This window comes from Nanorana parkeri, unplaced genomic scaffold (assembly GCF_000935625.1).
Source record: "Nanorana parkeri isolate BGI_ZX_2015 unplaced genomic scaffold, ASM93562v1 scaffold17, whole genome shotgun sequence".
NCBI classification, from domain to species: domain Eukaryota; kingdom Metazoa; phylum Chordata; class Amphibia; order Anura; family Dicroglossidae; genus Nanorana; species Nanorana parkeri.
Window position 1 is genome coordinate 402899 of NW_017306285.1, and position 13649 is coordinate 416547.

At 42.0% G+C, this 13649-nt stretch overlaps 1 protein-coding gene across 1 annotated transcript in view; it reads left to right on the forward strand.

Annotated features, from left to right (window-relative positions):
• Window positions 1-13649, forward strand: part of CDH4 (cadherin 4) — a 503915-nt gene that overhangs the window by 2537 nt on the left and 487729 nt on the right. Inside the window, exon 2 of the mRNA XM_018560236.1 lies at window positions 9226-9337. Within this exon, the coding sequence (XP_018415738.1) occupies window positions 9226-9337 (112 nt within the window). The remainder of the gene's footprint in view (window positions 1-9225; window positions 9338-13649) is intronic.

Genomic DNA, 13649 nt, shown 5'->3' on the forward strand with positions numbered 1-13649 from the left:
TTTAAAGCGTTTTTTTTGAAAAAAAGGGGGGCTTTTTTTTTTTTTTTTTTTTTTTTGGAGTAGATCTTTGGTGGAAGCGTAGAATGTATTTGTAGGGAAGTGCCTAATGTGCTAGCTAGGTCTATATCAAGTTCTGTGCTGTCACTGCCTAACAGGCTTTGTTCAGCAAGAACATCGTGCATCTTTGACCCTTTGACAGATCCGCTTCAGAACCTGACTGCTAAAATCACAAAGGAGAAAGTTTCATGCTCGTCTGGGTACACTACTGAATCTGCGCTCCTCAAAACCCTACATTATCTTTCTTTTAGATTTAGAAAAATAGCAGCTTCCTTGCAGCCAGCGGCAGAATCAAGTAGGCTGAAGCAATCACGTAGTTGATGCAGTTTGATATTTTAATGCCTTGCTGCTTTTTGATGATTTGCACTAGTACTTATGTGAGCTCTTGGGGCCCAGAAATTGGCAACCGGAGACCCACCAGCTATGGAGAAAGGCCCAGCATGCCTTGCCAGCCCAGGGGACTTGTAGTTATTGGCTGAGGTGCAGGTTTGTAGTTGGTGACGTATGTACAGCAAAAAGTATTTTTATTGATATCGTAAGAATATGTCATTCTAAATCTTTTTGTGATTTTACTGGTGCAATGGCTAGGACATCTCATTAAACCCTAACTTCTTCTTGCTGTACATATGTATCTCTTTAAGGGCTAGATGTTTCTTCAGATAGGACTCCCCGTGGCATTTTATCTTATTGTTACGTTTAGTTGGCGACGTAGTATGGAACTTATAGTTCCTGAACAAGTGGAATTATGTTAGGTCCTCAACAACCTAAATTATGTTAGTTTCCGAACAATTGGAATGATGTCAGTTCCTCATCAATTAGAAAGATGTTAGGTCTTCAATACTTTGGAATTATGGTAGTTCCTCACCAATTGGAATTTTGTCAGTTCCTCATCAATTAGAATGATCCTGAACAATTGGAATTATGGTAGTTCCTGAACAATCGGACTTATGGTAGTTCCTGAACAATTGGAATTATGGTAGTTCCTCAACAGTTGGACTTAGGTTGGTTCCTCAACAGTTGGAATTATGTTGGTTTCTCAACACTGCCATAAAGCCTTCCTGACTCCCTCAGCTAGATGTTTATAAAATATACTTGTTTACTGTAAAAATAATTTGTTGTATTTTGGAATGTGCCATCCTTGTTTTGCAGCAGTCTAAAATAGAGAAAAACATAGACCTTTTGTATTGGGAAGTCTGTCGTAGTATCTGGTCTGTTTGAATGATCATACACTTCTTCCATTTGAATTTTCTTAGCAGTCGCCAATGTATTAGGTTCTAGCAATGTTACGATGTGCTGCAGATACTTGGCATTATACGGAATAGTAATGTAGAAATGCAGAGAGGCTTCTTAAGCAAGGAAATATACAGCATTCAGCTCTAGCCTTCTGCTTTTCTGCACTTAGCGGCATCGGCGAGATGTACTTTTCATGAGACGATGGAGATGCTTAATAAATTAAGTACACTTATCTCTGCCTGCCCTTTATTATTCTCCTATATGACTTTACCTTTTTGTCAGAGCAGTTTTATTCTTATGTTTAACTCTTCTCTAGTTCAGTATACGATTTACAGCACTGGACAGCTCCACTTTATAGTATTGGTTGCTGTATTTAACTCTCTCTCCATCTTGCTCTCTCCCACTCTCTCTCTCTCTCTCTTGCTCTGTCCCACTCTCTCTCTCTTGCTCTCCCTCCCTCTCTCTCTCCCTCTCTCTCTCCTTCTCTATCTTTTTCTTTCTTTTTTTTTTCCTGTCTGTCTGTCTGTCTCTGCTTGCCTTTCTACTTAAATATGTTCCTGCATAAAAAAATAACTAGACACGTCCTAGGAGCCAGCCAGTGCCTAACATCCTAGCTATTCCTTAGATGTCATTCATAGCACATATGTGAATGTTCCCCGTCTCTGTAAAAGTGCCTGCTGTCTTTTAGAATGGATTGAACTGGCTCCGGAGGTCTGCGTTAATATATTAAAAACTAGACATATACCAGGCATTCCGTGTGGCCAAAAAATTAAAACTGGCGCCTTAACTTGAGGAGACTTTTCTATTGTCAATGAAAGGCAAGGTTCCCTGGTCCCTTAGAAGTGTCTGCTAGCTCCTACATTGAACGTCTTGCCTTTGTCTATGTACAGGTTCCAAAGCCTTAAAACCAAGTTTTTTTCAGCCTGTCATTTAAGGATCAGAAAATTGGATATTTTTTTCTGGATCATTTTTTTTTAATATAATTATTATATGTGATGGCTATATGTATTCCAAAGTATTGGTAACTGGCTACAAATGCCGAGAGAGAGAGAGAGAGAGAGAGATGTTGTAACCTTGGTCCATCTCTTTTGATAACAAAAACTATGGACCAATAATATTGTATAAAATGCAGCAACCATCAAGTCAGGTTGCAGTTTACTGTGATGTAATCAGTGAGTTGTGATGGGGCACTGCACTTTGCCATATCACATAGCCCCTGAAGTCTCAAGCCTTTCAGATACTGGACTCTGTTGACATAATGATGACCACCAACGTTGTGCATACACTGAATTGATTTTAGATAGACCATATATTATAATAAGTTGTATTGCATATACATTTGAAGAACTTGTCCCTATAGGTCAGTGTAACAGTATACAGTGCAGATAGACCAGGTATAGACAAGCAAATTTTGGGTGGTGAAAGATCTCCACTCATTGGTTTACATCAGAAGATCTCCCACAATAGTTTCCCAGGCCTGGCCGATGTGACGCACTATTTTTCCCTTTTCTTTAGAATCATTAAAGTGGAGTTTTTTAAGCCCTCTGAAGAGCTCAACTCTTGACCCCTCCACGGCCAGTGCTTTAACCACTTTAGGACTGCCGCTTTTTTTCTCATCATAAAACCAGATTTTTTTTTTCCTTTTTCAAGATATCAGTTTTGCTCCAAATAACTTTTCACCTTTGCAGTTTCAGAACTTATTTTGGCTCTTTTTTGCGGGAAGGTGAGAGCACTTGAAGTCGGTAGCAGATTTGAATACTTCTATTTTATGAATTTCCACTAGTAAGGAAACAAAAGTAACATAAAATATTGCCTGGTAAATGTTTCTTATTTTGAATAAATTAGCACAAAGCCAGATGTTTACCCCTGAAAAGTCATAGTCCCCTGTAAGCAAGGATGCCACATGAGTGGGGTGTTTACAGGACAAGTGTAATAGGAAAGCTAAAGCTCAAAGTTCACCTCTCAATTTAGAAAAGCTTTTTTCCATTTCAATGTACATTGAAAATCCATTTGTGTGAACTTTTAGTGTAGTGAGAAGAATGAGTTGGGTTTGTGTGGAAGGTTCAGTTTTGCACTTGTAAAGACACTGAATGGCATTGCACAAGCTTGCAAGAGCAGTTGATGGTCATGCTGTAATCACAAATATTCAATCTGTTGGGACCTGCTGGTTTAAAGCCACAGTAAAGGCACTTAAGGGCTCCCTTGAGCTTTTAGCCATAATGTGCTACAATGCACAGCACATTATTCGTGGTAGAATTACCTGCCAAAGTGATCCCCTCCAGCGCTCCGCTCCTCCCTCATCTTCTATCTACTCTCCGGTCTTATTCCGGGTTTCAGATGTTCACTACTTGATTTGCCGGGCCACTATGACGTAACTCCTGTGCATGCGCATGGGAAATACTTCATCTCAGCATGCTCTGCTCTTCTGCCATAGAAAGCCTGCCAATCATCAGTTCATTTGTTTTTAACTGTATGAATTCATTTTAAATTATGTATTATACCTTTTCTTTAGTGTCATGTGACAGTTTTTCTAAAACAACACACACTAATGATTTTAGGATAGTGGTGAAGTGCCAGGGCTTGGTTCCAGCTGCAAACGCTGCGCCTTTTGTAGTTCTGCCACTGACTCCAAGCCGTAGAGGGGCTACAAATTTCAGCAATACATTATACAACTGTAGAATACCACCACCTATAGAGGACTATACATCCCACCGATACATTATACAGCAATGCAGAATAACACCAGTTAGAGAGGACTACAAATCCCAGTGATACATTATACAGCAATGCAGAATACGTACAGTAATAGAGGGCTACAAAGCACACAGGTTGGCTGTGCAGGTTCTATGGTGGGCTATGCGGTCTTTCAGGTGGCTCTGCGGGGTCTATGGTGGGCTATGTGTGAACTCTGGTGGACTGTGCAGGCTCTATGGTGCACTGTGCAGACTCTCAGGTGGCTATACAGGGTCTATGGTGGGCTGTGCAGACTCTCGGGTGGCTGTGCAGGCTCTATGCTGGGCTGCACCGGCTCTATGCTGGTGTGGAGGAAGAGGCGATTTTCTTCCGGCATTGTAAACAAGCGTTACATTATACAGGAAGGCCACCGGGACCTTGCTGGAGATCCTGTGAAGCGTGGCACCTGTTTCCAGCGCCGGCTTAGGTTTAAACATTTAAAGCGCCGGTGTTGGAGGTGAGTATCGGGGCATTTTCACGAGCGCTCGTGAAAATGCCCAGTATCGGCATTAAGTGGTATCAGTGCATCCCTAATTCTAGCTGATATACAGTTAGTAGATTAGACCTATTGCTGGCCAAACAAGCCCCCTGCCCTTGCAATGAGACTACACTCCGCATTAACTGCTCATTTATGTCTATTGGATTCTTTAGAGCTGATTTACTTACATAAAGCCCCTGTTCCCTGGGGGTCAGCGCTCACTTTTTCCCCCTCTGCTCTTGCTTGTGGACTGTTCCCCGGCGCCTTCACGTCTGTTGCAGGTCTATGGGCCATGCATTAGAGGTGATGACGTCAGCTGGCCTCCAAACACCACACCGGAGGGGGAAGAAACTGAGGCGCTGGGTTTGGAGCGAGGATCAGATAAGTTAAAGAGGTTAACTCCGGTCCCCTAGACATAAAAAAAAAGACACTTAACGCTGGAAGTATGGGAGAAAACCAACTGCAAAGGGAAGGTTTTTTTTTTTCTCGAGATGAACTCAAACAGCATCATTTTATTTACTAAGTAAAGTTAAGTGAACTAGAGCTGCAGCTAACAATTATTTTCAAAATCGATTAGTTAGCCGATTACTAAGTTCGATTAATCGGTTAATCGGATAAACAATAAATAAAAAACATTTACTTTTCTAAGTGAACAGAGTCTACTTCTTTCATAATTCAACTCCATTATGTAGCCTTTTACAGAGTGAATGGAACAGAGGCACTTACATTTTGATGTTTGTAACACACTGTACAAACATGCACATTTACACTCTACGGTCAATGTAGACAGCGGCTAAAACAACTCTATTTCTGGAAACAAATTCTGAAAAAGTTACCTTCAGAAGATGACTTTTAAAGCGTACCTCTCCAGGGAGCGTTCAGGCAAACTTTTGTTCCCTTGATGAGCTATGACCTTGTGAAGAATCCTTAGTATCCAACACTTCCGGGAGTGTCTGATACCTGCGCCCCCTGCAATATGCGGCCAGGGCACAGTACTGACGTAGGGGTGGGCGGAAGCAACCACAGCACCACATGGTAGATCAGGCATCTGACGTAATCTGGAAGTGTGTCGGATGTGAAGATTCTCCCGTAGGCTATGGATCTTCAACAGAGCAAAGTGAGGATTGGCTCCCCGTCGTAGAGGGTAAGCAAAAAGAGACTGCTTTTTCAGGGAGCTCGTTTTAGAATTTAGACAGTCACTTTAATGTAACAGTAGGGATTTCGGTCTTGGGAGAAAGTCACCACAAAAACACCGGCAAAAGACAGAAGTTGTGTACAGCTTGCATTGGTTTTGGGACTTGAACATAGGACCCTATTTATGCAAGATGGCAGTTCCTTGCACTGTTCCTTTGCATTGTCTGCTGTACAAACCATCACTGCTCATATTTCTCCTTCCTTGAATAACCGCAAAAGTTCTTTAAACTTATTTTTTCCAAAGCAATTGTCATGGTAACAGTTGTCATTGCACCTCAGTCTCTGGTATCCGGACATGTTCTTTTTTACATGAATGGTAATGGAAATAAATGCAGGAAGTCTGTCCTTCTGACCATCTGAGAATTGCAGCATGTTTTGTCCCAATGTAATAAAGGACAGCGCCTTTGAAATGCAATATTTTATTCCCCCGTAAATAAGAGCGCGGAGGCTATTACAGCTAATCAGGGTCATTATACTCTTCACTGTCTACAGCTACATTTACTGTCCCCAAAGGCAGACTGAGAGCTGCTACCAAGGAGATGGGCGCAGAACAAATACTTAAGGTCTTCATGAATTTCATGTCAAATTTGGCCAAATCAAATCTTCAGGCAAGAGAACGATGGATGTGCCTTCAAATCAGCTTCTTTTATATATAGTCTGTTTTATAAGAGTGACGCCACCAGCAGACCCTGTAATTGTATATTTCCTCCTGTATTTTACAGTATTACCTGCAGTTAGATTGCACTGATTATAGGTCCTGGGCCATAACTAAAGGGGGTGCAGAGGGTGCACCGATAACAGGGCCCATAAAGTCAGAGACGTATAACCGATACAACACAATTATTATTACAGTATGCGCTCACATTACATTATGTACGGAAGCAACATTTCCATTCACATTCTACCATTATTCAGTTGTTTAAGCGTCCCGTGGGATCATTATGAAAGTGCTACAGCATACATCATTGTTACCAGGAAGTAAAGTGAAACAGTCTGGATAAATCGAAGAGTTTGAGTTGCCACCAGAACAGGAAGAGAGGGGAAATCTTCCAATGGGGTCACTAGTTTCCATGACAACTGCCTAAGGGGATATCGCACACACTGGAAAGATATCCTCTCAGTTTGCGTTTTTTGTTCACCTGACAGGAAAGGAAATATTCCTAAATAGGCACATATAGCAAAAAGAGTTTTAGCCCTCCCTGATTCCAAAATGGGAAACAAGTTTTGCCTTTAGATTTACTTTAATAATAACATACATAGAAACTAAGCACTAAGATCTTATATAACAATTAACATGTTAATGGGATTTCATAAGTAATTTGAATTAAAAAACAAAACCCTACAATTAAAAATAATATATAACCTGATGATCTGGTGACACCTCTCTGTTCCTGTCTCCCAGTTGTGCTACTGCATTGTTGTGTCCACTTCCTGTCCCAGACATCAACAAGGTAGTCACCCGCACACCAGGGTCCAGTGTTTTAAAGCATCTTTATTTGATGTCAGATATATATGGCATCCCATATAAGGTTTCAGAACCTACAGTAGTACTTCATCAGGCAATCATAGTGGTTAGTGGGCCCTTTGTGCAGCACCATCCACAAGTCATTCCAGTACCCATTTGACTACATATTGGGATTCCGGTCTGGAGTGCGATGGGACACGTATACAACTGAACACTTCCTGTCCCAGTGACCCGTCTGTAAAAGCAGATTGTCTTAAAAGCAGACATTAGTTCTAACTGACAAAGATATTTATATCAACCTTCAGTTTAACTTGTGTATTTTCTCTCTTTGTATCCTTGGTTTGGGAACTTGCGGTATTGTTTAGGCTACATCTACTACCTCTTTTTACAGAAAGCTATGGGGATGTAATTGAGTGAATTCTTTGCAGCTAAAGTCTAAACATACTCTGGAATTTTATTCAGAAATTTTGGGCTTTCTTCTGTATTTGTTTTCTTGCATCAGTTCCTCTTCAAGGATATTGTTTACAAGTTGGGTATAGTAAGCTAAGTATAGATTGGCGCACCCTCTATTGCCTACAAATCTTAATAGAAACTGGTATTCTCAATGGTATGATGCTGCAGTTATCTTGGAACGCGAGACTTGTATAAAAATATTTTTTTAGTAAATCTGTTTTATTTTCACAGCAAATAAACTGACAGCAGGACATAAATGCAGACACCCAGAGCGGCTGAAGTTGCCAGATCCTAGTTATGTAGATACGGAATGCAGCTCCTGAACACAAATGTGGACCTGCCAGCTTCCACATCTCCAGTGGCCTCATCAACTCGAATGTATTGGGCTGGTATGGGCACCCTTGCCCAGCTCAGTCCCCATGCACTTTGCCTTGTTTACTGAATCAATCCACACCACCATGCTGCAATAAAGAACTTCATGTAGTACTTCAGGGTTGCAGTGCTGAAATCAGCACTTTGTACCGCTTCCTAACAGCGCACACTGGCGGCGCGGTGTGAACAGACCCTAATATGCAGTGCATGAGGGAACCTAAGCTCAAGTGTTGCCCGTGTTACTAACCCCCCACCCTGTAACCCCTGTCTGTCTTAACCCTCATACGCGTGAACATGTGTAGCATGTTTGTTGTACATCGTCAAATCCAAGTATTTCAATGGCTTGCCCTATGTGTGGCGAAGAAGCTCATGCAGCTCAAGACTGGAGGTTTGAGATGCAAGTTTCGTAAACTTTTTTCCATAATTTGTGTCTTGCTTGCTGCGTTTGGGGTGTCATTAACTATAATAGTAGCACAGGTGCAGTAGATGCTTTTTGCAAGTTTTGTGAACATGCGCACAATAATGCAATTTTGCATGTGCTGCCAGTGTAATTGAGGGCTTATACTGTCATGTCCCCGACCAAGCAAGATCTCCTGTGAGGCCTCACTGGTCCCGCAGCGCCACTTCTCCACTAGGCCCATGCGTGCCAGACGCACAATCCCATTGAAGGTTTGTACTCCGCCAACCCCCCTTCCCCTGGTGCTGAAGGTTATGTGAGCTTGTATCAACACACCAAAAGGTTGCATGCATGCTTGATGTGATCCACTGGGTCTTTCTAGCAGTGGTGATAGGGTTGGTACACGTTGGCTATTTAATTTTGAGTTTCCAAAGAAAAAAAAAAGATTGTGTGTGTGTAGAAACAGTTTCAGCACTACGGAGAGCTCCAGCTAGCAAGTTTGCTCACCAGGCCTAATAAAGTAAACAGCGTGATGCACTAGGATGGGCACATCAGCACCGTACCTGTTAGCGCACACCAGCGGCAGTCCATTCAGCATGGTTTGCTGGTGTGCATGGATTCTAAATGCTTTCCTATTCTTCTCTCTTTGCAAACCAGTCAGCCCAGGCTGAAAATAATCTGGCCTATGGTTTGAAAATATGGCCCAACGTGCATGTTAAAACGTGAAATCGACCGCAAATGTAACTTTCAGCCAAAGGTTCAGATAATAAATCAAAATGCGTGCTCACAGAAAATGCGGTATAGGTTCTAACTGACCCGAATGTTGTGTTTCTCTCCCTGCAGGCATACGGTGGAAATGGTACTGCACAGCACAGTTGTACACCGGGCTTCTCAGAACAAGGCTACACCGCTCACGTATCACCAAACATCAAAGAGGGGCAGAGACTACTAAAAGGTAAGTGCACTCTCCCTCACGCTCACCCATTTCCTCCCGCACCGCTCTCTGCTTTCTGCACAATTTATGAAATGAATTTGTACCGGGGATGATTCATACCGTTTGCCTTATTTTCCTGGGCAGGATGTGTTTCTTAAGGGAGCAGTTTGAACATTGCTCTATACAAATCTTCCACAATGCATCCCGCCATACAAGCATCTTGTGTCTCCACTAGTATTTAATATCTTTCCGCCAGGCTGTTTAATGTAGGAGGGGGGAGCGCCTGAAGTATACACTGCTGGCTGGTATCCTTAGACAGTGTCATGAAATAGATATCATAGGTGCTCGGAGAAATATTCTTAATATATGAAATGTGAGGGATATCAATCCTTTTACTATGTATTGCCGATGATGAATTGGATTTATTTTTGTTACAGTCTTGTGATATTTTGTTTTTACTGAATACCAACGTATGAAGCGGTCGTGAAGCAGCCGACCTCCCACAACCCCTTACAACAAGGCGTAGCAAGTTTCATCCTTTCTCTGTAGCTGATCAAGAAGGAACAGACACAGGGGTCCACGTTGTGCTTTTCCCCCACAGTTTCCATTAAGCGTGTTTGCCGTGCGCTCGCTGCCTACATAGCGAATGCCACTGACTGTTTTGTGAACTTGACAGCGCAGAAGTAAATAGAGGAGGCGATCAAGTAGCTCAGTACATTTGTATTGTGGGTTAGCCAAGACTACAGGTTTTACTCCCTTGGCATTTCTTCAGGTCAAATAAAATCCAAAAGCGCAAAACACGTAGTCTTGGCCGGTCCACAATGCTACTGAGCTACTCTGTTGTCTCCTTGCTTTATCGCTATTTTGCTGAAGCCTTTTGTGGAGCCGTGGCACCAGGAGGTGTGAGACGTCTGCACTGAGTGCCAGAGAGGTACATGTGCAATGACTCTTCCTCAGGACTTTCCATTTTATGTTCTGTTTTGTGAACTGCTTCCATTTGTCTGTATTCATAAACACCCTATTGACAACTGCTTTAAAATAGCTGTGCATATATCCTTGATGCATTGGCCATTTGGATTCCCATGCATGTATCCTGTGTAGGAATTGCAAGCAATGGGTTGAGGTTCACAAAGTAGCCAGATGTCTGGACTTTGGTCACCATGCAGTAAGTGTAGCGTTCCTGAGGGCTGTATTTTCAACACTAGAGCCTGTAGGCAAACAACCTTTGATGTCCAAAGGAACCACCCTTTATAGCATCACCTTTTTTAAAACAGAACCATTTCTTGGTTTACGGTGTGAAGCTATTAAAATAGACTGATTATATATCTGGCTAGGATGGGAAGAATATATGTGATCAGTGACTGTTCAGGGAAAATCCGCCTGTTTGCTTTTGCAGCCTACTTTGCCTAATAGTAAATACTGCTCTGGTGTTGTTGCTGTAGAGCGCCTGTTCAGAAGAATGTAGAATTCCTTCCAGAGCAGTGTATATTACGGCATTCCAGAAATGATACTGTTCTGGGTGGAGCAGCCCTTTTCCCGATATATGTAAGCGGCCATAGCTGACCCCCTTGTGAAAATGCTACTTGTCAGGCACCCGTGCTTATCCTTTGGCTTCAGTTCTTTCCAAGTCATTGGTTTATAGTGTTGGGTGGAAACCAGTCAGATTTCCTCCCCCCAGGGAGCCTTCCCTGCTGCTTATAATGTGCAGATCTCTGCAACCATGACAGCCATGGTTCTGCTGTGAACGTAACTTGTCCTTTCAAGTGCACAGTCCATTTATTCCTATGCTATAATGCTGCTGCAACTAGCCCACTCTTGTAAATGCAATACAAAGGGCTGTTCAAAAGTTCAACACTGAACCCATCCTGTAACAGACAAGCCAGAATCATGGGAAGACTTTCTTCCAAGATTGTAGAAGGTAAAAAAAGATGCAGTGGAGGAATAAATCCTGCCCAACTCTACCCAAACAATGAATCAAGTATAGTTTCAATTTAAAGCTTCATTCCTGGCACATACAAAACACTATTAATCCATTTATCAATGACAAAATAATCACATTTGTTTTACAAACAACTAACATACGGTAAGTACTAGAATGTGCCTTGATGTTGGCCTCCTAAGGGAAAATATGAGGCAGCACAGTGAGTCAGTCACAGTCTGATACATTGCTCAGTACAGTCCATCTAACAATACAAGCTTCCTTACAGGAGGGAAAAGCAGAACAACAACCTCATAGGTTTTCTGCTGCTCCCTCATTTGTTTTTTGCTGCAGTTGGCACAGTGAGCACAGAGTTCCTGGACCTGGCTTTGTTGTCCTGGATTTGTGCTGGCAGACACGCCTGGTTAAACAAAATTACCAGTCCTTGAACAGGTTCCCCGTTCAGTTCACTTTCATGCATTTCAACTGTGTATTTACATGTTTGCCTAAAATTAAGCTTTAAAGTGCAAATGTGCCTTTCTATAGATTACCTTTAATGGGTTCCCCCATCCCACTGATTGCTGCCCACTGAGTCAAATACTTACCTTCAAGTGATTGAGGCAACCATGAGTATGGCTTTCCAATAGGAATACATGGAGCCACGGCACGCATGCACAGTACAAAGCGGACATTTTCGTGAGGAAGGCTGTGCAGTCCCACTTGGAAGCACACAGTGAAGATGGCTGGATCGGAGCTGAAGGTAAGCATTTCACCTAGTAGGATGCACTCGCACGTGGGGGGTATTGTTAAGGGACAGCTCTATGATACTTACGCAGTATTGTTCTCTGACACTTGCCAGTATTGTATGTGATTTTTTTATTCTGTAAACTATATATATAAATATGTACATAATGAGTTCCTTGCATGCATTGCTCCTTCTTTATACAGTGCTTTAAAAATATGGCCAACTGTGAACATCATTAATTGCTCTTATGTATGACTTTTAAAATAGTACCGAGCTGTAAAATTAGGTGTACCGTCCAAAGATCAGCCCTGAGATTAATGGGTCAGTATTTTTTATGTTTTGGATTGTTTCTTCAATCTTATTTGTCTGTTGAGGCAAGGAGAGCATATGTTTTTAGCAAATGGACCATATCTCAGAGGTTTGACATTTTGTTTTCTGTAATACAGGAAAGCGCACACATGGGCTCATCTATAAAACTGCAGCAAATGGAAATTGGTGGGATTCTCCATGATGACCAGTCGTTTTATTCCCCATGATCTAAAGCAGAATAATGATTGCTCTGTTGTGGTTGTCAACAGCAACATATACTGTATATTGACTCCTTTTTATAAGTTTTTCTGCTTAAAGACATTAGATGATACTTGTCTGAGATCAGAAATTTCAGCCAGATCAAACAAGAGTGTCTCTGGGCAATCATGGGTGTCTCGGGGTAATCACAACCTCCACAGACACCCTTGGCAAAGTAAAGTTGGGGGAAAGTCAGCTGCTTTGGAATGTGCCACCCTATCAAACTTTGCATGTAGATATCTAACAGCTTTGGAGGTCCAAGTTCCAGGATCTTTTGAAGGTGGAACTGATTTGTAGTGTACAAGTGCGACTACAGTATATTGTGATCAGATACTGTGTTTTTTTTATTTCTTGAATTGGTATTCTTTGCCATGTGAATTTTCACCACATTCAGTGAGTTAGGTGAAAATTCCCTTTCAAAGGGCACATTTCACTGCAAAGTGAACTGCCTATTTGCCTTTAGTAAATCAACCCTCTTGTATCAAAGTGATGAGAAATTTGTGCAAGAGTGGTCTGTTCCCACCGTGGATCAGGCCATGTCTCGCCTTAACAGTAGAGGATGTACCAACGTTGAATAAGCCATTCAATAAGCTATTGGAGGTCCTTTTCCGAACCCTGTTCTCATTGGCAGGTCCCTCCACCCTACTCCGGCCTTGAGTTTTCTTTGTAAAACCATGCCAGACAGGGAGAAGCCCACTTTAAAGCGATATGGCGATAGCTATAAAGGTAACTATAGGAATATTAACCAAATGCCTGGTACCAAAGGTGTAAATGTAAATGGCTGTAGAGTGAAATATATTGAAAAATGTCTTCTAAGCATGTATGTTTTTAGCAGAAATGTCGAACATGTATTTCTTGATCGGTGCATGCCATCTAAAGCTGAACTCCAGACTTTTTTTACCCCCCACACTAGTAGCAAGTCCTCTCCTGTGTTGAAATGGGATACTCTTAATTCCCTGTAGACTTGCATCTCCATAATACAACTTTTTATAGATGCAACAGTCAACTTGAGTCCACCTTAATTTCTGTCTGAATGACCTTCATCATTCAGTAATCACGTATCCCCCTGATCCGTACTATCGTTGCCCCCCCCCCCACCCCCT